Source organism: Scomber scombrus, chromosome 17 (assembly GCF_963691925.1).
Source record: "Scomber scombrus chromosome 17, fScoSco1.1, whole genome shotgun sequence".
NCBI lineage: Eukaryota > Metazoa > Chordata > Actinopteri > Scombriformes > Scombridae > Scomber > Scomber scombrus.
In genome coordinates this window covers 574,035-598,758 of record NC_084986.1, presented here as the reverse complement: position 1 = coordinate 598,758, position 24,724 = coordinate 574,035, and the positions used below count along the sequence as shown (strand labels likewise).

The following is a 24,724-nucleotide window of genomic DNA, read 5'->3' as shown; positions in this document are numbered from 1 at the left end:
GGTGGGCGTGGCAATGCGGCGAATTTTGAGGTTATGCCATGAAACAGGAAGTCCTTATAACTCCATCATACATGTTCCAATCTGCCCCAAATTTCTAGCGCTAGGGTCCGTTCATCGCTGCCTGCAGTTTTAATTATTATTATCATTCATATAGGAAAACAATAAAAGAGGCCTATAATTGCCTTTTAATAGCGTAAAAGGTCAAATCAATCTGTGATAACTGTAACTACCTCGTTACTCTACACGCCTGTTACACCATGGGTATCTAATGAAGTAGTCAGTTGGTACCAGTGTCACTTTAAGGGGACTTGTATTGGTATTGTATTATTTTAAACCATACACAGCCATACTGAGGGTTGGACCACTGTTGGGTGTGCAACGCTTGTAAAAAAAGGAAATATTCATTTAGTCTTAGTCCAGATATCAACACCAGACCTCAGAGAAAAGAGATTCAAACCTGAGGAAGAAGCTCAGTCTCTCTGCAGCTTATATTGAGTCTTTTTTCTTGTAAAATGACGAGTTCTTCCTCAAGATATTACAAGAAACACAAACATGTTCTGTCAAGCTCAAGAGAAAATATCATTTTATTGATTTTGTTTGTTGGAAACCTCAGAGACTAACAAACAATGAGCTATACATGTTTTGAGGTGCAGTTAGTTTGTTGAATGGTTTCTGTTCGGTTCCTCTGAGACCATCAAACATTCATCTGAAGCTTCTTTAAAATCCCGACAAACTGAGTGAAACCTTTTCTCTGATCAGCTCCCGTATCTGTTCAAATATGATAAAAGAAATTCATGTTGATTCTGTAGAAGAAACACAAGAGATACTCACACTTCCTTCCAGTCCATTATCTGCTCAGAGTTCTTCTCCATGAGGTGGAACCAGGTCCGAACTCGTCCTCATTCACCATCCTAACATTTACCCCGACACGACGACGGAGCGGAGGAGAGATCACAGCGCAGCAGGAGAGAAACGCCTCGCCGACAAACACCATCGAGTTCGACGGGAAGCGGCGCCGGACGGGAAGCGGCGCCGGACGGGAAGCGGCGTGATCAACGGTGAAACAAGACAATCTCAACACGGAGGAGGAAGAAGTTGTATCCAGGTTCAGAGGTCCAACAAAGGTTCTTTAAAAAGGTTTCAAGCTTTTAATTCTTCAATCCACAATCCAAAAAAATCCATCTCACAGCTGATTCATAATTCTTTTACTTCGGGTCAGTCGTGACTCGGAGGTTTCGGTTTTTCAGGGGCGTTCTCTCAAAAGTTAAGATGGAGTATTCCAAGAGTTTGGTTGGTTTCATCAATCAAAACTACTTAAACTAGTGTGAACCAGTATGAGTTTATCCATTAAGAACCAGGAAACTTTCCTTCTGTCCTTAAAGTCCAGCTGACAAATGTTTGTTAGAGTCGATCTCAATAAGCTTGTCGGGAAATTTGGAATTATTCCAAAATTATGCTTGGTTTCATCGATCAGAAATACTTTTTACTAACAGTCTTACAGTAGAAATTCATCCCTAAAGTAAAGACGTGTTTAGAGTCGTTTTCATCAAACTGCTCAGAGAATTTGTTCAGAATATACAAACTGGTTTCGACCAATCAGAACCACCTGTACCTTCCCCAAATGTCCAATGTAAACTATTTTCTGACGTCTGAGTGATTAAAGTCATTCTTACCAACGTTTTAAAGACATTTTGTTTGGACTATTTCAGTATTTTACTTGTTTTTTTCAGTCAAAACTACTTTAATGTCCAAATAATGTCCACAGGTACAACCTCACCCGCTCAGAATCAGTAAATTATCAACCATGCATCCACCTGTAAGCTCTGTTATCATCTGTGAACTGACGTCTGGGTCAATCTCAGCAAACTACTGAAGAGATTTTGGGGTATTTCCGATATTTCTCCTGGTTTTATTAATCAAAACTACTTTAATGTCTTCCAATGAATATCAGACGGTGTTAATGTACCTCTATGGACTGTCCATTAGAGTCACTCTCACCTGAATTCTGATATTTTACTTGTTTAGGTTCATCAATCAAAACTTAAACCTTTGCTAAAACATGTCCAACAGTCTCAAATTAGTCCTCAAACTGTCCAATCATCCGTCTCTCACTTCTTTTATCATCTTTGAAGTGACGTCTGGGTCGATCTCACTAAACAGCTTAAGATATTTGGGGGTATTTCCGATATTTCTCTTGTTTTTATCATTCAGAACTAATTTTAATGTCTTCCAACGGATGTGAGACGTTGTAAATGTATCTGTGTGGACTCAGTCAACTGTCCATCTGTCTCTTGATTGGTTCTTGTATACCTTGGCTAACAAAACGTCCTCAAACTGTCTGTTCATCCGTCTCTCACTTCTTTTATCATCTGTGAAGTGACGTCTGGGTCGATCTCACTAAACTACTTAAGATATTTGGGGGTATTTCCGATATTTCTCCTGGTTTTATCAATCAAAACTAACTGAATGTATTGAGTGTAAATGTATCTGTGTGGACTCAGTTAGCTAATAAAACGTCCAACAGCCTCAATTTGTCCTCAAACTGTCCGACTGTTCATCCGTTGCTGACTTCTTTAACATCAGTGAAGTGATGCAATAAAAAAACACTTCAACGTTCGTCACCACTGGTTTAAATCGATCCTTTAAATGTCTGTAAACTGTGAATCTTTAAGCTCTGAGATCCTTTATCGCCTCGCTGATTACTCACCAAACTACCAATATTTCCCTTGTGTGGTTCAGTGATAACTACTTGTAGCTCCTCCAGTAAATAACGTACAACAGTGATGATTTATCCCCAGAACGATGAGTAAACTTTCCTCCCGTCCATCAGCGACTCCGGTGGGAATGAGTTGGGAATATTCCAGCAGGTTTCAGTGGGATTGTTAATCACAGGCGTGTTTAAACTCAGCTGGAAGTTTAAAAATGATCCAAAAACACGGAATAAAACTGGAAAATCCTGCAGAGATTCAAGCAGCTTTAGTTGAGTTTCATCCATCTTTCCATCCCTCCATCCTCGAGCCCAACGCTGCAGCAAATCTCCACCTTTAAACCTTCAGATTCCCTCCGTCCGTTCCTCCCTCACTCACTCGCTCCTCTTTTCTTCTTCCTCTTGTTTTTTTCTACATTCTCTAACAGCTGAACCTCAATCCTTTTTTCCACCTCCTTCCGGTTTAATCCTTCTGTCCTGCCTCCTCTTCCATCTTTCAACCTTTCTTTTCCTTTCAATCTACGTCTGTTTTTCCTCCCTCACCTCCTTTTTTCTCTCTCATATTTTCCCTCCCACACCTCTTCCCTCTCTCCTGTAGCTCTTCAGTCTGTTCAGACTCCTGCAGTATCGCAATGCCTTTCCCCTCCACCCCTCCGTCCTTCCTCCTCCCTTCCTCCTCCTCCTCCTCCAACTCCAGGAGAGAGAGAGAGAGAGAGAGAGAGAGAGAGAGAGAGGAGGGGGGGATGAAGGGAAGGAGGCGCAGCAGCAGTAGAGGAGGGAGGATAAAGGATCAAAAACAGAGGTAGGAATAAGCCGGTGAATGAAGAGCGTGAGGGTGGATTCCTGCCTCTCGCTGCCGTTGTTGCTGGGAAACACTGATGATGCTCCAGCCCCCCCCCCCCTTCCCCCCTCCTCTTCCTCACCTCCTCCCTCCTCCTCCTCACCTTCCCTCGCTCCCTCTCCCCCCTCACAGCCCCGCCTCCACGCCGTGTCGGCACACAGCAGCTGTGAAAACCGCCGCTGGTCGCCCTCACACACACACACACACACACACACACACACACACACACACACACACACACACACACACACACACACAGACACTTGACATGCTACATGAATACTTCATGAGATGACAGACCCCCCTCAACACACACACACACACACACTGCTGGACTTCAAACACACTCGGTGCTCTCCATATGTGTGTGTGTGTGTGTGTGTGTGTGTGTGTGTGTGTGTGTGTGTGTGTGTGTGTGTGTGTGTGTGTGTGTGTGATACCAAACAACAGATATTTCAGGGTTGTGATGGAGATCAAACTGAATTCACGTAGATTTATTTTCTATGAATCAAAACTGAACTGCAAAAAAACAAAAAACCATATTAATTAAATCTGGCTTTTAATTAGTGTCGTTTTATTTCTACTAAATGTCTCTTTTTATTTTTGTTATTTGTATATTTGCTGTTTTATTTTCTTTCCTTGTATGAAAGCTGCTCTATAAATAAAGTTTATTATTATATTATCAACCTGAGTGGAAACATCAGCAATTAAAAACAAACCTCTAAATATAAACGTTTTCATGTCTGATGTAGAAAACTTGAAATGAAGCTTTATGGTCTGTTGCTGTTTCTATATAAACCTGCTATAGATCATTATTATTGATCCTGTATCAGAGTCTGCAGACTGACAGATTCCCTCCAGCTGATCAGCTCGTATTGATCCTCTTTGACTCTTTCTGCACATTTCATTCAGGTTTTCTCTCCAGCATTGATCTTCTGCTCCGATCGCTCATCTGACCATCACAATCACTCACTGATTCATTTAACACCAAATATCCAAGAATGCCTCTTAGAGACGTTTCTGCTCCACTGTCTGAATGTACCAACAATAATACTGCAAATACTACTACAAATAATACTGCTAATACTACTGCCACTAATACTGCAAATAATGATTTTTTTCGTTCATATCTGAATCACGTGATGCTGTAAAAGAGAAGAAACAGAACCTTTGTAGTGTCACTCTCCTCTCAGAGTGAAACATGCAACATTAAACTGGACTAACTTTAATTACCTGCTCACGTTTTGTAGATTTTAACGTTTATTTTATGTTGGGATCTAAAACCTTTCCAGACATCAGCAGGTTTACAGAGGCTCGTTATGTCTGATATATAAATACTCTTCCTATGAGGCATCAGCTGATTTAAGAGAGTCGGGCTGTAAACTAGGCTTCCTGCAGGCTGTAAAACCCTGAGTGTCTATTTAATCTGATATTTACTGCGATGTGAAGGAAGCGAGTGCAGTATAAAAACAGACTCAGAGTTAAGTGTCTCTGTGTCCTCAGGCTCCTAAAAGCAGTCCTGAAATAAAAGGTCCAGGTTTTAGTCTCAGCAGGACTCAGAGGTCTGGATGTGGGTCAGTCAGCTGATGGATGAGCTCCGTCACGCCGGATAGTCTCAGCTATACGTACAGATAAAGAAACATCGTCCTTATTCTCTGCACTGAATATCACCTGCTGTGTGAGGGGGGGTGGACACAATAATGTGAACACATGCATGTAAAGCACAGCAGCTTCTCACATGTGAATATTTAAACTTGATGTCGAAACAAACATGATTTAACCCTCCTCTCGTCCTCCCGGGTCAAATTGACCCCGTCTGTTTTGATTGTTCCTGCTTTCCTTCCTTCCTTCCTTCCTTCCTTCCTTCCTTCCTTCCTTCTTTCCTTCCTTCCTTCCTTCCTTCCTTCCTTCCTCCCTTCCTTCCTCCCTCCCTCCTACCCTCTTTCCTACCTTCCTTCCTCCCTTCTCCCTCCTTTCCTTCCTTCTTCCTTCTTCCTCCCTTCCATCCTTGACTCGAGGACAACAGGAAGGTTAAAGCAGTAAGCAGCGATGAACGGACCCTCGCTCCTCCTGTGGTGCAGTCTATTGACACATAGATGTGTTCAGGTCGGGACCCTCATCATCATCATCATCATCATCATCATCATCATGTGTGAGAGATTTGGGGCAGATTGGACAATGCATGTTGGAGTTATTAGAACTTCCTGTTTTATGGCAAAACCTCGAACTTCGCTGCACTGCCACACTCACAAGGTGTAACGGAGGCGAAAGATTTTGATAACTTTTCATCGTTAAGGTCTTAAAATGACACTGAATGAATCTGAAGTTGGTCGGATTAAATCTTAAATCTTTAATAGGTATGCATACCAGGCGGGGAGTTCCGGTCCTCTGAAATGAGGCCAACCAGGAAGTAACTTAAAACTGCATTCTATCAAAAGGCCACCAGGGGGCGACCGTTTTGGTGTCAAAAGGACTTCCGTCTCTATACAAGTCAATGGAGAATTCACCAACTTCTCACTTGATTTCTAACCTCAGTAAACGTTTTCAAAATGTGTTTATGGTCTCAATCGCTAGTTTAAAGCCTTCTTCAATGCAGTATGATGTTCATTTGGGACATTTTGGCCTCCCTGATTTTATATGTGACGATAAAGCAGGGTATGCATTAGGGCGTGGCTACGTCCTGATTGACAGGTTGATTGGTTCACAGGTTCAGGAGGGCGCCTCATGCTCCTCCTGATGCCCATATAAGTAGAATCCATGTTTTTATTTTTCCCAGCATGCACCTGAAATTTTCAAGATGGCGCTGCTCAGATCCGATACTATTGGCCTCCGAGCAGCAGTCCATAAACCAATGGGTGACGTCACGGATGTTACGTCCATTTCTTATATACAGTCTATGATGCATACAGAATAACGTTTGTCTACCTCAATCTGGAGCAAGAGACTCAATTCCCTTAATTGGCCTATAGGGGGCGACGTTGAGCTATTTTGCGACTTCCATTCCTGCGAACCATAAAACATCAACTACTTCACCAGGTGTGATGCTTGTGCAAATGTTTCAGGAGTTTTTGTGCATGTTTTAGCTGCTTGTTCTGGAAGAAGAAGAAGAAGAAGAGATGCAGACAGTCAGACCTGCTGTTATTGTTCAGGTCGTATTTTGGTGCATGAAAGCAGCTCCGGAGTAAATCCCTGCTGCTCCGTTTCTATCTGTGGGATTTAACAGAGACGCTCCATCGATACAAAGACTCGGGCCTAAAGCCAGAAATCCACTTTGGGGTAACTCGACCCTCCTCAGCGGGGGAGGGGAAGGGGGGGGGGGGGGTTGATATTCAGCTCATTGTAAGTTTGTACTGAAGAAACTGAAGGAAAGCATCCTGGTTAGAGGCTCATGGATGCTGACAAGAGATCATCCACCTGCTGAACATCTGCTGAACATCCTGATGATGATCCACGTCTCGCTGCTCACTCTGAATTATGGACGACTTCTTTCTTCTTCTTCTTTCTTCTTCTTCTTCTTTCTTCTTTCTTCTTCTTCTTCATGTTTGTGACGACGGAGCTTGAAGCTGAATGAGCGATGAGCTTCATGTGAGGAAACATCCAACATTCATATTTTCATTATTATCTCATCACAGAGAAATCTTCCTTTCTTCATCAGGAGGGTGAATTTAAACATTCGGCACCTCTTCATCCTCCTACTCTTCATCCTCCTCCTCTTCCTCCTCCTCCTCATCCTCTGTGCTCTCTGAAGCATGAACAGCAGATAATGAAGATAATGAATATTGTATCAGATGGTTGGGGGGGTTTGTCCCAAATAATTAGCACCGCTGTCCAGCAGCTTCCAGTCCTGCTGAACTCATCTAAACCTCCTGGACCAGCCGGACCCCCCACAGCCCCCCCACATCTCCCACCCCACCCTCCCACTGCCCCCCCACCCCACCGTCCTCCCCACCGCCGCCTCGTTGGAAGTGGAGCTCCTACTGTGCAGCAGCCTGCAGGGAGGACTGCAGAGTTTGTCAGAATCCAAAAGGAGTTTATGTTGAAGCCATCGACCCCCCAGCAGGGCTCCATGTCTGGACTGGAGTGTGTGTGTGTGTGTGTGTGTGTGTGTGTGTGTGTGTGTGTGTGTGTGTGTGTGTGTGGGGGGTTTTATATAAAACGTCTAAATTATGCGAGGAAAATAAAGTAAATGTGTTTCTTTGTCAGCAGGTTGACTCATCAACATGTTCATGAATATAAAGAGGAAATTACTGAGCATTAATGAGAGGTGGATAGATGGATTCTTTCTTTATAATAATTAAACCTTAACAAAATAAAGATTTTCCTTCTTATTAAATGTCACTAATAGAAACCATGTGTGGACTGGGTGAGTCTATCCAACACATAGAAACCAGACTGTTATAGTCTACTTAAGACTTCAGACTTCAAAACAGTTAATTAAGAACCAAACTGGGAAAAAGCTGATTTTTGGGTCAGTGGTTCAAGTTCAGGTTAATGTATGTCTATGTTTATATATTTCACTTTAAAGTGTTATATCAGTCTCAGGTATATTATCATTCACCACAGATATTACTCTGATACATAATGTTACTATTTCCTATGATATTTCTATTGCTTATGTACTTACTTATTATTAACCCTCGTGTCGTCCTCCCGGGTCAAATTGACCCCGTCTGTTTTGACTGTTCCTTCATTCCTTCTTTCCTTCCTTCCTTTCTTTCCTTCCTCCCTTCCTTATTTCCTCTGTCCTTCCTTCCTCTTTTCCATTCCTCCCTTCCTTCCTTCTTCCTTTCCTCACTTCCTTCCTTGACAGGAGGGTTAATTGTTCTTAATTCTTTTTATTGATGCTCTTTCTGTTTTTTGCTGCTGTAATACTGTAAACTTCCCTACTGTGGGACTAATAAAGGAATATATGATCCATGGTCTATATATGTGTGTGTGTGTGTGTGTGTGTGTGTGTGTGTGTGTGTGTGTGTGTGTGTGTGTGTGTGTGTGTGTGTGTGTGTGTGTGTGTGTGTGTGTGTGTGTGTGTGTGTTTGTGTGTTTTAGTCATCATTTATAATCTGGTGTAATCTGACAGTATCTGGTTTTTCTGGTGTTGGAGGAGAATCAAGATGTTGGCCTCGTTCTCATTGTAGTGAATAAATAAATAAATAAATAACTAAATAAATATGATTCAGCGCCTTCTAAGCTCTCCATATGGATGAGGAGCTTTATGCATTAATATCCATATGAATGGTCGGCTGCTCTATAAAAAGCCGGTAGAGAATAATGAACATGTTACTGTGGTGTTGATCACAGAGGATGGAGGGATTTCTCTCTTCCTCTCTGGACGAGGAAACAACAAACAGATGGAGCGATAGAAGAACTCGCTGTAATATTGTAATAACCTTCGCTCCTCTGGAGGCGTTTTCATATTGCGATGCTAATGCGGTCGTCTCCTGTTGAAGCTCCAACTGTCGGCTTCCTGCTGATCGCTGGCACACTCCGAACCCGAGTCTGGCTTCTGTCCATCGTCTCTCTCTCTGCTCTTTTTTTCTGTCTCCTCTGCTGCTCACACATTCTCTCCATTCATACATTTATTATCATCTCATTATGTTCTTTATTAAATCAGTTTATTTAGATCAGGTTTCCTTCCAGGTAGAATTACTGATCACTAGAGCTGAGGATCATTTAAAAAACTAAGAACCATTAAAGTGATTCTGATACCAACTGAGTACTTCATTAGATACACAGTCTTTTATCCGTGTAACAGGCTTCATGTCTGTATCCACTTCTTTAGTTTAATTTTATGTGATTGGTTGTTAATGAGTCAGTTTTCCTGAATTGTGATTGGCTGGTGTCCCAAACCTTGGGACATCACCAAGGGTTGTACCAGCAGTTGAGTGGCATATTGGGTCAGGTACGGCCGGACTTTTCGGATGTTGAATAGGGCGAAGCGGCACGACCGGGAGACGGCGGCGACATGGTCCATCAGAGGAGAGCAGACAGGAGTCCAGGATGTCTTACGGTGAAAAGGTTTATTTACTTGGTACAAACCTTGGTGATGTCCCGTCTCGACTACTGCAACGCTCTCTTAACAGGTTGCCGGCCTGCGTGGTGAAGCCACTGCAGATGATACAGAATGCGGCGGTACGACTGGTGTTCAACCAGCCAAAGAGGGAACACGTCACTCAGCTGCTTATCGAGCTCCACTGGTTACCTGTAGCTGCTCGCATCAAGTTCAGGTCTCTTATGCTTGTCTACAGAGTGATTGTTGGGAATGCTCCCACCTACTTAAATGCTCTTGTAAGAGCACATGTTACCCCCCGGATGCTGCGCTCATCAAATGAGCGTCGCCTGGCTCTGCCGGTCGTACGACCACGACAATCCAAGTTATTCTCATCTGCAGAGCTGCCGAAAACCTCCAGAGCAGGGGCCTCCCTCTCTGTCTTTAAGAAGCACTTGAAGACCCAGCTCTTCAGAGAGTACCTCCTCTCTTAACTTACAATTACTTATCACTACTTAGCAGTATTTATTTATCGTCACACTAATGTCTCTGTTGCAATGTAGCTTGAATGTTATTCTCCCTTGTAAGTCGCTTTGGATAAAAGCGTCTGCTAAATGACTAAATGTAAATGTACTTGGAGAAGTGAATGAATGATCAGTACACATTATGTTCTGATGCTCCTTCAGTTCTGTAGTTTCTGTCCTCCAGGACTTTAAACCAACGTGATAATAACACAGGTTGAGCCCAAATATGGGCAGATCCAACATTTCTACAATATACAGAATTTAGTCTCCTGGTCTATAGACAAAACATTGCTTAGACCTCACTCAGGACCTTTGTCCTCCATCCATCACAATATCAAACCTCTGACTCCAGTTAGCTCTACTCTGCTCAGAGAAACAAAGACATATCTGACCTCGGTTGCTATAGCAACATTATCAGATGCTTCCTGTTTTCCCCAAAAGTTGCAGACTCACTGCTCACCACTATCTCAAGGGGAGACAGTGTCTGGCCTCGCGATGACCGCAGAGCCTAGTTTGACCCAGTGCATATTAATGATTGACTCTGTGACTCAGATTCTGCTGCTCTGAGGACTCAACTTTAACCTTTTTGCTCAATTTGAGCGAAACGTCTTCAACAGTGTTTAGAGATCAGACTAACTCAGCCTGAGACCTTCATCAGCTTCTTTACAGACATTTAAATACGTAAATGTTTGTTAAAATAATCACGGGTCAGTGTTAGAGGAAACGCTGCTGTCTGGTCTGCAGAGCGATGACGAGGCAGATTTCAGCTTCCAGGTGTAGCAGAGCTGACTCAGATCTTTAAGCTGCTCTGATTCATTAATTAAAGGGTGCTGACTCATCGTAGGCAGGTTGTGATTTCACAGCTGATGAAGTGTTTCTACTCTCAGTCGTGAACTCGGCTGCTTCATGCTGTCTGATCTCTGAATGAAAAACACTGTCAGGATGATTGAGCTCTTCATCCACAGCAGGAATAAATGACAGCTGCTCATTCGACTGTTTCAGCTTCAAAGTTCCTCAATGAAACATCCTGAGAACAAACGGATTATTGATCTCTGTTCTCTGTGTTTCCTGCAGAGTAACAACGTTTGCATCTAAATGTTCTGCACGCTTTAAACTGAATCTCCAGGAAACAGAAACAGAAATAAATGTAGAACTGTTTGTTTCATCCACTGCTGCTGCTGCTGAGTATCAGCTGATAAACAGCCGCAGAACGTCAGTCAAAGCTCAAACGAATGAAATGTGACATTTCTGTTAGTTTGATGCCAACTTTTCCACTTCAGCCAGGAGTGAAAACATGTTTAGAATATTTTAAGGTTGTTGTTTTTTTACATTTTGAGTGTGAATAAAACATACGGAGGAAAACACATCGTCTATATATAGTTGAGATATTTTAGTCTGAAGCAAAATTTGAACAGGAGACATTTAAATTCACTGCTGCTAAAAACCTTCTGCACATCACCTGCAGCAGAAGGGCGGTTGCTAAGGTGGTTGCAAGGTGGTTGCTAAGGTGGTCACTAAGGTGGTTGCTAAGGTGTTTCCACTCTCATATCTCAGATGTGATTCAGTTGAACATTTGGAGTAAAGAAGGAGAAAAAGAAGTGAAATCCTGCTGCTATAGTTAGTTTATGTAGAAGCTTCCTGAAGCCGACCAATCAGAGCAGAGTGGGCCCATCAGGAGGATGGGGGGGGGGGGGGCCTTAAAGAGACAGGAGCTAAAATGGCATGTTAATAGACAGAGGTTGAACTGAGGCGCTGCATAAAGGACCAGTAGAAGATAAATAAGGAGTTTTTATTTAAGACATTCCAGTAGAGACTCAGAATATTAATTATTCTCTCTATATTATTAATATATATTATTAATATAGGGCTGAGATGTAAAGAATGTGAGTTTATTTAAAGATGCTCAAGAGTCAGAAAAACTCATGTTTCTATGTGAAATGCTCTGAAAATGAAATGAATGAAACTAAAGCTGCAGATTTAATGAATTAGTTTCCAGCAATTAAATAAACCAACTATTCTGATAATTGATTAATATGAATCATTTTTAAAGAGCAGGAAATGTTGATTCTCTGGTTCAGCTTCTTAAATATGAATATTTTCTGTTTCTTTGGTCTCTGTGACAGTAAACTGAATCCGGACTTTAAAGGACATTTTTTAACCTTTTTTCTGACACTTCTGATGTTTTTGCAGCTCTGAAGTTTAAATGTTTCCTCTACAGAAACGTCTACAGAAACGTTGAATTTGTTCAGCTGTTTGACTGCAGAACAGAATCATGATTGCAGCAGCATTATTACAGATTACAGGAGGAAGTCCCCTGTGTGTGTGTGTGTGTGTGTGTGTGTGTGTGTGTGTGTGTGTGGGTTCAAAGCCTTCAAACATGCTCAGATAAAAGCAGAGTGACTGTTGCTCTTGCTCCTCTCAGCCCTTACAGTCCTCTGAAAGATGCATGCTGGGAAGTCTTTGAAGACCCTCCGAGCCTGGTCTGAAAAACACTTTACTGATAAATAACCAGAGATTCACTGAAACCCTGCACTGACTCACCTGTTCACTCATCAGCAGCTTTAAGGTGATATTTACAATATTCTCTCTCTGTATATTAACTCCTAATGTTCCACTATGTTCACCAGCTAGTCTACAGCTCAGTCTGTATTAAAATAATGGACGTAGCCACGGTGACGTCACCAGTTAGATAGTGTACTCTCATTTTGAAGCCTCGACTTTGGCATTTTGACCATTGCATCTTGGTGTTTTTGGAGCCAGAAGTGATGAGAAGTGACCGTAGTTGGACGACAGTGTGGCATCACCATGGTAATGACCTGTCAATCATAAGGTAGCCACGCCCTAAAGCATACGCTGCTCTATCGTCTGTTTTACTCTGAATGGAGCCATGATTTACTAAATTAACATCATGCTTTATTCCAGAAGACTTTAAACTAGTGACTGAGACATAAACTCATTATGAAACTGTTTACTGAGGTAAAAAATGAAATAGGTCAGTTTCTCATAGACTTCTATTATAATCAGACTTCTGTTTGGAGCCAGTGGAGTCGCCCCCTGCTGGCCAGTAGAGAGAATGCAGGTTTAAGTCACTTCCACATTGGCTTCACTTTTCAGACCTGGAACAACAGCTAGTCTACAGCTGACTCTCTGTTTGTTTGGTGCTGAGCAGGTAGAGAACAGTGGACCAGGACAGTGACGACGCTATGAGAGTGAACCAGGACAGTAACTCTGCAGCCGGACTGATAAACAATGAACTGAAACTGAAACTCCAACAAAACACTTTTCAGATGTTGGAATCTGACACTCTAATTGTGAACATTTAACGCAGCAGCTGGTCAGATCTGGTGCTGAGCGGGTTGTGAACAGTGACTTTATACAGAGAGGAGCCTCCAAATGTTCTGTGCTCTTCTGACAGCTTAACTCACAGCAGGTAAAAATAGTAAACCTGCTCGTCAGACTCTGAGACAGAAGTCAGAGTCTGGATCAAGAAGACTTTTTCTTTTATTGATCCCAGAGGAGGAATTCATGAGATTCTGTGTTTTACTTCACAAAATGTCTTTTTTAGAAATGTTTTTGACAGAAGTAGAAACGAGTTCTGACAGAGACGAACGTTTCAACCTCTTCTGTTAAACAGCTTCACAGCAGGAGGAGAAACGACGCTGAAATATTCAAACCAGACGTCTTTATTATTTCCTCAGATGGAAATATTCATTGTTTTAGTCAAATTTCCCCAAATTCAGCCTGACAGATGTGTAAAAACTAATAATTCCTTAAATCCATTTAAAGGCTTTCACCCCAGATTTAAAGGTTATTAATGGATCGTGTTGCGTTCACTGACCTGATGAAAAAGGCTGTTGTGTTATCATAGACTGTATATAAGAAATGGCCGTCACATCCGTGACGTCACCCATTGGTTTGCGGACTGCTGCTCGGAGGCCAATAGTATCGGATCTGAGCAGTGCCATCTTGAAAATTTCAGGTACATGCTGGGAAAAATGGAAACAGGGATTCTACTTATATGGGCATCAGGAGGAGCATGAGGCGCCCTCCTGAACCTGTGAACCAATCAACCTGTCAATCACCACGTAGCCACGCCCTAATGCATACCCTGCTTTATCGTCACATATAAAATCAGGGAGGCCATAATGTCCCAAATGAACATCATACTGCATTGAAGAAGGCTTTAAACTAGCGATTGAGATCATAAACACATTTTGAAAACGTTTACTGAGGTTAGAAATCAAGTGAGAAGTTGGTGAATTCTCCATTGACTTGTATAGAGACGGAAGTCCTTTTGACACCAAAACGGTCGCCCCCTGGTGGCCTTTTGATAGAATGCAGCTTTAAGTTACTTCCACGTTGGCCTCATTGCAGAGGACCGGAACTCCCCACTTGGACCTGATGAAGAAGGGTGTTGTGTTGCGTTCACTGACCTGATGAAGAAGGCGGCTGCAGCTGATGGTGTCTGCGTGGTTTGGGTGGCGATGCTGTGAGCCGCAGGTTTGATATCCTGAGTGTTTGTCTTCATGGTGACGTAATCTCCTCCTGCAGCAAAAACCTGACGGACGACACAGAGAAATTACACTGATCAGTTATTGAAGTTTAGTCAATACACTGTGATGTAATCTGAGAGGTTTGGATATAACGGAGTCTAAAGTAGATTGAATGGGAAACATCAGAACTCATGTGAAAGAAAATAAATCTGTTTTCACTTTGAACTGATTCACTTCTTTTTCTTGTTAAATGTAAAAACATGTTGAGAAGAACCCAAAGTTCCTAACGGGCCACGATGAAGCCAACACAAACTCTGATGAACACTCTGATTATTGTAAAGAGATGTGGAAGAGCTGCTGGATCAGAATAAACTGTTTCTGACTGTTTGTGTTTCTGATTGTTTCTGTTTCTGACGGTTTGATAGACAGAATGAAACCGGCCGTTAACTTGAACAACATTACAGATTCTCTGGGTTTGAACATTAACGCAGGTTTAATCTTTATTTGACGTTTTCATGATGAAAAAGTTACGTTTTAAACCTTTAACATCAGGTTGTTGTTTAGCAGACTGGAGCTGCTTCCTGTCACATTTAATATTATCTTTAAGTTTTCTGTTCATGGATCTAAAATGAGGACAGACGGACCACATGAAGCAGTTTACAGCTGCTTCATCTCTGAATAAATGTTTTCATTTGCTCCTTTCACAAGTTTCTGGTTTTATTTCCAGATTAAAACTGAATTTACATTAAAACACAATTAAAATGATAAATGATAAAAACCAGTCGGCACCAAACCAACATGAACTATTCTGAGTTTATCAGTTAAATGTGTTTATTTTAACTGTCTGTCCTCGTTCTGTCACTGAAGCTCCTTCCAGTCTTTCCTCCTCTTCCTCCTCTTCCTCGTCTGTCTCTTTCTCTCCTCCATTCGTCTCCGGCTGAGATCCCCGGCCTCGTTACGGGGGATTACCATGGTAACAGGGAGCGGTAAACGGGGAGTCCATTATTCAGCTGTCTGACTGGGACGAGCTCGCCAGATAACAGGATTACACAGAGAGAGAGAAGCTGCCGGCAGGACCAAGCCTGAGCCCAGAAACCAGAATCAGAGCCAGAACCCTGAGCCCAGAAACCAGAATCAGAGCCAGAACCCTGAGCCCAGAAACCAGAACCAGAGCCAGAACCCTGAGCCCAGAAACCAGAATCAGAGCCAGAACCCTGAGCCCAGAAACCAGAACCAGAACCAGAGCCAGAGCCAGAACCAAACACTGAAGGTCTGATTTAAATACAGACGAAGGTTAAAGACAGAAAGGATTCAGGTTGTTTGGGTCAGTTTATGTCTGGTTGAGTTTCCTGTGAGTCTCAGTGTTTGGGTTCTGGTTGGATCTGAGTAGTTGAGTTGTTTCAGGGTTTACTGTAGTTTACTGGTTTTGGACTTTCTCTGTTTTATTGAGTTTGGTTCAGTTTGATTTAATTGAGTTTTGTTTTTGTTGTTGTTTGTTTTAACTGGTTGGTTTAGTTAGTTTGACTCCGGTCTGGTTCTGGTTCTGGTTGGTCTGGTTCTGGTTCTGGTTCTGACTCTGGTTCTGGTTCTGGTTCTGGTTCTGGTTCTGGTTCTGGTTGGTCTGGTTCTGGTTGGTCTGGTTCTGATTCTGGTTGGTCTGGTTCTGATTCTTGTTGGTCTGGTTCTGATTCTGGTTCTGGTTCTGGTTCTAGTTGGTCTGGTTCTTATTGGTCTGGTTCTGATTCTAGTTGGTCTGGTTCTGATTCTGGTTGGTGTGGTTCTGGTTCTGGTTCTGGTTGGTCTGGTTCTGGTTCTGGTTCTGATTCTGGTTGGTCTGGTTCTGATTCTAATTGGTCTGGTTCTGGTTCTGGTTGGTCTGGTTCTGGTTCTGATTCTGGTTGGTCTGGATCTGATTCTGGTTCTGGTTGGTCTGGTTCTGATTCTGGTTCTGGTTCTGGTTGGTCTGGTTCTGATTGGTCTGGTTCTGATTCTGGTTGGTCTGGTTCTGGTTCTGGTTCTGGTTCTGGTTGGTCTGGTTCTGGTTTTGATTCTGGTTCTGGTTGGTCTGGTTCTGGTTTTGATTCTGGTTCTGGTTCTGGTTGGTCTGGTTCTGATTCATGTTTCTACATAAGAACCAGAACAGACTAGGTTCTGATTGGTTCTCTTTGGTTCTCATTGGTACTCCTTGGTTCTCCTTGGTTCTCATTGGTTCTCATTGGTTCTACTTGGTTCTCCTTGGTACTCCTTGGTTCTCCTTGGTTCTCCTTGGTTCTCATTGGTTCTCATTGGTTCTCATTGGTTCTACTTGGTTCTCCTTGGTACTCCTTGGTTCTCCTTGGTTCTCATTGGTTCTACTTGGTTCTCCTTGGTACTCCTTGGTTCTCATTGGTTCTACTTGGTTCTCATTGGTTCTCCTTGGTACTCCTTGGTTCTCCTTGGTTCTACTTGGTTCAGATGAATTCATGTATCAACATCTTCTATAATTAAAACATGTTTTATTATTTTTGTTTCTATCATTTTTTAATGTCCCAATTTAGAAAATGTGGTTTAAAATGCTCTCGATTTACCAGTCGATCTTCGTTCCTACCCTCACCTATGGTCATGAGCTTTGGGGCGTGACCGAAAGAACGAGATCACGGGTACAAGTGGCCGAAATGAGTTTCCTCCGTAGGGTGGCTGGGCTCTCCCTTAGAGATAGGGTGAGAAGCTCGGTCATCCGGGAGGAGCTTGGAGTAGACCCGCTGCTCCTCCGCGTTGAGAAGAGCCAGATGAGGTGGCTCGGGCATCTAGTTAGGATGCCTCCCGGACGCCTCCCGGGTGAGGTGTTCAGGGCACGTCCCACCGGTAGGAGACCCAGGACCTGGGAAGTCTGGGCTTCCCTGCTTAGGCTGCTGCCCCCGTGACCCGACCCCGGATAAGCGGAAGAAGATGGATGGATGGTTTAAAATGTGGCAGCTGTTATATGATATCAGTCATATATGTTCTTAAATAAGAGAAATATGTATTTAAACTGTTGTAAGGTTTATGATTTTAATGAATGTTTGTGTAAAGAAATGAAAGCTGATTATCTTTAAATGAATACAAGCTGGTGCAGTTAAAGCTGGTTTGTTACATTATCTATTGAGCTCTTATGAATGTCGGCATGCAGCAAATATTCAGTTACTCATTGCATATTCCCAGCATGAAAACATTGGCTCATATTCATCCTTAATATCTACAGAAACATGTTTCAGACTCATTAATATAGTTTACAGTTGAGTTTAAGTTCAGTTAACTGACGTATTTGATGTTTTTGGTTCAGTAGTTTAATGTTTGTTGTGTTTTCAGCTCAGATCATTTTATTTATATAACTCTACATCACTGTAAATGATTCTTTGAGTTTAAATAAAGGTTTGAGATCTCCGACATATTCCAGGTTTTCTTTCTTAACTCTTCATATCCTTCCTTCCTTCCTTTCTTTTCTCCAATCCTTCTTTCCTTTCCTCCCTTCCGTCCTCCCTCCTTTCCTTCCTCCCTCCTTTCCTTCCTTCTTCCTCCCTTCCTTCCTCCTTTCCTTCCTTCCTTCCTTCTTCCTCCCTTCCTTCTTTCTCCCTTCCTCCCTCCCTTCCTTCCTTCTTTACTCCCTCCTTCCTTCCTTCCTTCCTTTCTTTTCTCCCTTCCTTCTTTCCTTTCCTCCCTTCCTTCCTCCCTCCTTTCCTTCCTCCCTCCCTTCCTTCCTTCTTTACTCCCTCCTTCCTTCCTTCCTTCCTTCCTTCCTCTCTTTTCTCCCTTCCTTCTTTCCTTTCCTCCCTTCCTCCCTTCCTCTTTTCCTCCCTCCCTCCTCCCTTCCTTCCTCCCTTCCTCTTTTCCTCCCTCCCTCCTCCCTTCCTCCTTTCCTTCCTTCTTTACTCCCTCCTTCCTTTTCTGTTTTAACTCTTCATATTAAACTGTGACATTAAAAAGACGATCGTCGGTCTCTTGTAGTTATTTTTAAAACGATGTGATTTAAATGATTAAAAATGACAGCTGACATATTTTGGATGTTTTCTCTCATATTATCTCCTTTAATTAAAACCATCAGGCTCTTCAGAGCCGCCTGGCGTCTGTCTCACTTCTCAGACCGACGGCCCATTTTTAATGATGTCGTGTTGGTCGCTGAAGGTGACGAATCCACACTGAGCGTCGGGAATTATGTGAGATCGTGGTGGAAGAACAGCTGTTACATTAACATACATGATGGGAACTAATATAAGAAACACTGTTAGAACACCAGCTGCACTACGACCGATGTAATAAAGTGGAATTAAAACCTTAAATCAATAAAAACTGAAGATAATTTATAGAAACGTTCTGTTCAGGTGTTCCTAATAAAGTGCTCAATGATTATATCTGATCAACAGTTATTAGATATTAAAGGAGACGTCTGAGCTTAAGTTTCATTAAAGCTCGTTAAATCATTAAATGTTCAGCAGAGTTAATATTAAACTTCATCTTTCATTAGTTTTCATTGTTCTGAAAAGAAACTTAACCTGAACATGTTTATAACCCTTCAACAGTTTATAATTTTGATAATATTTATTTATTTTATTTATTTTTATATTCAGAAATATTCCTCAACAATCATGACGGCTGTTTCTTTTTTGACCTTTCAGTCATAATTTTCAGACTACTTTTGTCATTATATTCCAATTTTTTGCACGTAGTGTTTTTTTTCTTGTAAATATGTTTACTCATCACACATGCCCATAAACAGCCATTTGTCCTGTAGCCACGGTAGCTAAGGCAGTTGCTAAGGTGGTTGCTAAGGCGGTAGCTAAGGTGGTCGCTAAGGCAGTTGCTAAGGCGGTAACTAAGGTGTTTGCTAAGGTGTTTGCTAAAGCGGTTGCTAAGGTGTTTGCCAAGGCGGTTGCTAAGGCGGTTGCTAAGATGGTTGCTAAGGTGGTTGCTAAGATGGTTGCTAAGGCGGTTGCTAAGGCGGTTACTAAGGTGTTTGCTAAGGCGGTTGCTAAGGCGGTTGCTAAGATGGTTGCTAAGGTGGTTGCTAAGGCGGTTGCTGAGGTGTTTATTAAGGCGGTTCCTAAGGTGGTTGCTAAGATGGTTGCTAAGGCGGTTGCTAGAAGCTTCCTGAAGCCGACCAATCAGAGCAGAGTGGGCTCATCAGGAGGAGGGGGGGGGCCTTAAAGAGACAGGAGCTAAAACGGCCTGTTAATAGACAGAGGCTGAACTGAGACGCTGCATAAAGGACCAGTAGAAGATAAATAAGGAGTTTTTAAACATTTTACTGAAATAAACATTACAGCTCTCCTTCTTTGACCTGTTTAATGGTTGTTATGGTTACAAACCTGCATTTTATATTTGTGTAACAACATGTTTGAGTTTGTCCCTCTGTGCTTACCGTCGGCTGGTGTTCAGGTGAGCAGCAGGAGACCCTCCACACTCCCTCCAGGTACTGCTGTGCGTTCAGAGGGAGGGGCGTGACGGTCGCCAGCCCTTTGGCCCCGCCCCCTCCCAGGTAAGTACTCTGCACTCCTCCCCAGCCCCTCGGCGCCGCCCCGCCCCCCCGCCGCTCCTCGTACGACCATCTCTGCTGCTTCACCGGCAGCTCGTCGGAGGGGGGGGGCAGGCAGGGGGCGGCGGGCCGTGGCGTCATGTCTCTGCTGATGCCCAGAGCGCGGCGCAGCGCCAAGCGTCTCAGGTGGTGGAAGGAGGCGCCGCACACATCACAGCGAGCGTCTACGGAGGCGTGGCGGCCGCGGCGAGGAAGCTGGAGCCGCTGCAGCTTATTGAAGAGGAAGGAGGCGTAGGCCGGGTCCTGCAGGGGGGGGGGGGGGGGGGGGATACGGTTATTATTGTTAAAACATCTGGAAACTTCTCCTGCTGCTGTGTCGAGCATTAAAAAACTGACTTTCAATAAATTATTTGTCCTTTTTCTGCTACTAACAAGGCCGAGGAAAAAAACAAAAACAAATACCGAGGTCAAAAATAAAACCACAATTTATAAATCAGTTAATTATAATCCATGATGTATTTATAACTCTTTCTTGCTGTGCATTTCTCAGTCATGCTCTCTCTCGTGCTCCAGTTCTTTCTCATCACTTCCAATTCTGCAACTTAAATCAACTCTGTTCCTATTTCATTATTCTACAACTTTCATTGTTGCATATTTAATAATGGATGTATTATAATGCCGGGTGGGGGTGTGATTACGTAATGCGGAAGGGGAAAACAGGCAGGTCGCTTGGCCAATCATATCATCCGGACTGAATGATATGATTGGTCAGAGTTTTCACAGAATATTATGAGAATGTAATAATGATGAGTTTCTATGCCTGCTGGATGTCTCTAACATTTTAGAGCCATTACCTTATTAATAACATTTAACCTAAACTAAGGTAAGGGTCGCTTTAAAACATCTGGAAACTTCTCCTGCTGCTGTGTCGAGCATAAAAAACTGACTTTAAATCAATAATTTGTCCTTTTTCTCCCACTAATAACCAAACTCCTGTAGTTAACTCTACAGAACAACTCAACACTATAAACAGACAAACCAGGAGAAACATCTGATGAAGTTAATGAACAGTATTTAAAGGGTTAATCTTTCAGTCTTTTCATCTTTAGTTTAGTTTATGAGAGAAAAAGATGTTTCTAAATGTAAACAACCTGTGTGATTATTAACTGTCTTTTCTTTCTTTTATATTTTCAGTCTCTTCTTGTTTCTGTCTCATAACCTCCGTCAGTGTTTCTTATCAGGACAATAAAAGACGTCACCACTAATTATAAGCTGCATTTTTACTATTTTCTGAACTTTTGTAGATAAAATCATGAATAATGAAACTAATCTTTAGTCTTTAGAAGATGTTTAGGAACACAGATCAGCAGCTTGAGATTCCTCACTAAGCTTTAAACCTGAGAGAACAATCAGCAGCTGCTGCAGCGACTACGGCAGCAGGACGAGGACAAAAAACCTGTCAGGCCTCAGATTTACGCTGCAGACGCAGGTCAGAGGTCAGAGGTCAGAGGTCAGATACAAGTGTCTCACACGTTCTCACAGAGCAAAGAAACTGAAACTCAACTTCTGCTGCTTTTAGAAACTGATCCTAAAATACAAAATCTGTGTTTTCTTTAGTTACATCAGTGTGTTTCTGAAGAGGAGAGAAGAAGACGTGAATATGAGAGAAAGAAGGAAAGTGATGGAGAAGAGAGGAAGAAGGAAATGAACAGATGATTCAGAGAAAAGAAGAACTGAAGACAAAGTTTTGGAGTTTGGTCTGCAGGCTGAAACTTTCAATCAATAAATGAATAAAAACTATAAAAATCTTCATCTTCATATAAAGAAAGAATTAATTTACTTTAAGAGCTGCAGAAAGTTTCCTCAGGAAGTTTTTGTTTCTTCGTTTTTCAAACAGAAAAAAGCTCAAATGTGAAAGAAAAGGGTTCCACAGAAGAAGAAGAAGAAGAAGAAGAAGAAGAAGAAGAAGAAGAAGGAGAAGAGCCAATCAGAGCAGAAGAAGAAGAAGAAGAGCAGAAGAAGAAAGAAGAGAGAGAGAAGAAGAGAAGAAGAAGAAGAAGAAGAAGAAGAGAAGCAGAAGAAGAAGAAGCAGAAGAAGAAGGAGAAGAAGAAGAGAAGAAGAAGAAGAAAAGAAGAAGAAGAAGAAGAAGAAGAAGAAGAAGAAGAAGAAGAAGAAGAAGAAGAAGAAGAAGGAGAAGGAGAAGAAGAAGAAGGAGAAGAAGAAGAAGGAGAAGAAGAAGGAGAAGAAGAAGAAGAAGAAGAAGAAGAAGAAGAAGAAGAAGAAGAAGAAGAAGAAGAAGAAGAAGAAGAAGAAGAAGAAGAAGAAGAGCCAATCAGAGCAGAAGAAGAAGAAGTAAAAGTAAAAGAAGAAGAAGAAGAGCAGTAAACATTGCGTTACCGTAGCGATGAGTCAGTCGGTGCTGAAGCTGCTTGACTCTGAGCTCTGAGCTCGTCTCTTTATAAACGTCACACAGCAGCTGCTGCTTCTTCTTCTCATAAATCACTTCACATTAAACCTTTCATGTTTCTGTCACTGATAATAAACTATAATACTATATTATTATATGTTGTTTTTAACTGTTAATAAACTTCACTCTTGGCCTTTTTTCTATACTTTAAGACATTTTATATTAAATATTCATCCTGAAAATAATCAGCAGATTTAAAAACTAATATTTAGTTTAGATTAGTTTCTTCTGCTCTGATTGGCTCTTCTTCTTCTTCTTCTTCTTCTCTTCTTCTTCTTCTTCTTCTTCTGCTCTGATTGGCTCTTCTTCTTCTTCTCTTCTTCTTCTTCTTCTTCTTCTTCTTCTTCTTCTCTTCTTCTCTTCTTCTTCTTCTTCTTCTTCTTCTTCTTCTCTTCTTCTTCTTCTTCTTCTTCTGCTCTGATTGGCTCTTCTTCTTCTCTTCTTCTTCTTCTTCTTCTTCTTCTGCTCTGATTGGCTCTTCTTCTTCTTCTTTTTCTCTTCTTCTTCTTCTTCTTCTTCTTCTTCTTTTTCTCTTCTTCTTCTTCTTCTTCTTCTGCTCTGATTGGCTCGTTGATCGTAAGCTGCAGAGAAAACGTCTCCGTTCATCAGACGAGAAGCTGCAACAGTTTCCTTCATCTCTGGCCGTGTTTTTGTTTTTAATTGTATTTTTTTATGTTTCCATGTTTTCCATAAAATATAAAATTATATAAATATAAATATATATAATATATTTCCTCAGACTTGGATAAATTCAACATATTTTTTATGTGCAAAAAAGCACTAAAATCAAAGCTGATGAAGCTCTGCAGACTGTTCTCCTCTTCATCACAGACGCCTGAGTGCTTCACTGAACACACACACACACACACACACACACACACACACACACACACACACACACACACACACACACACTCACACACAGTCCTGCAGGTTTGACATGTAGCCGAGTGGCTGCAGGTCTGTATGTTATCTCTGCAGTGTCAGCGTCCTCCGAGGCTCCTCACAGTAAATCTGTCCCGGGGCCCCGACGCTGCTGCAGAGCTGCAGAGTTACTGAGGCCCCCGCATGCTGCAGAGGCCCCCGCATGCTGCAGAGCTGCTGCTGAGGTTCCTGCAGCGCTGCAGAGGCCCCCGCATGCTGCAGAGGCCCCCCGCATGCTGCAGAGCTGCTGCTGAGGTTCCTGCAGCGCTGCAGAGGCCCCCGCATGCTGCAGAGGCCCCCGCATGCTGCAGAGCTGCTGCTGAGGTTCCTGCAGTGCTGCTGAGGCCCCCGCATGCTGCAGAGGCCCCCGCATGCTGCAGAGGCCCCCGCATGCTGCAGAGCTGCTGCTGAGGTTCCTGCAGTGCTGCATAGGCCCCCGCATGCTGCAGCGGCCCCCGCATGCTGCAGCGGCCCCCGCATGCTGCATCAAGACATGAAGACAGGAGGGAAACTGGAGCTAAAATCCCTAAAAGTGTTTCCTCTTAGAAATCGTCTCATATTCTCTGTGGATGCTGAAATATATTTAAAGGAGGTTCAGATACTAAACTAGAATAAACTTTTCTTAATTAAATAAACAAACATGATCAGTGGTTTATTTCCACATGTGGCAGATCAGAGATCAGAGGTCAGAGGTCAGAGGTCAGAGGTCAGGGTTTTACTGATTACAGGTTTTAGTTATAAAAAGTTTTGTTATCGCTGAACTTTCAGAATCAACATTTTTACAACCTGACATAATTAACATTTTTATCTAAATCTCTGAAACATAACAAACTAAACTACATTTATATTTAACATATAATCTAATGTTTGTATTTCTATGTAAATATTTGTTGTTGTTTTTTGGTAATTTTGTAATGACGTGATTTAATCTGACGAGAGCGAGACCTGAGAACCTGCTGGTGGACGGCAGCGGTGAAGGAGGCCCCCCCCCCACACTCCGCTCCTCCCGCTCCTCCTCCTCCTCCTCCCTCTCCTCCTCCTCCTCCCGCTCCTCCTCCTCCTCCTCTTCCTCCTCCTCCTCCTCCTCTTCCCTCCTCCTCCTCTCCCCCTCCCCCCCCCCCCTCTCCAGGACTCAGTGATCCAGTGATGTGGAGCCTCGGGGCTCCAGCACAGATCTGGACTCCTCTGATGCTCGTTAGCGTAGCGAGGACTGACTCTGCGCTCAGGACTCGTCCGGCTCGTCTTATCCTGAGCAGCTCGGCGGCCATGATGAGGAGATGTGTGGTGACAGCA

At 42.7% G+C, this 24,724-nt stretch overlaps 2 protein-coding genes across 2 annotated transcripts in view; one reads left to right on the top strand and one right to left on the bottom strand.

Moving 5' to 3' along the window:
• LOC133997984 (pleckstrin homology domain-containing family G member 3-like) overlaps positions 1-24,724 on the top strand; it is a 378,673-nt gene that overhangs the window by 80,454 nt on the left and 273,495 nt on the right. The gene's annotated exons all lie outside the window — the stretch shown is intronic.
• LOC133997228 (kinesin-like protein KIF26A) overlaps positions 1-24,724 on the bottom strand; it is a 54,203-nt gene that overhangs the window by 23,265 nt on the left and 6,214 nt on the right. The window contains 2 exon segments of the mRNA XM_062436801.1: positions 14,492-14,600; positions 19,898-20,342. Coding sequence (XP_062292785.1) covers positions 14,492-14,600; positions 19,898-20,342 — 554 coding nt within the window.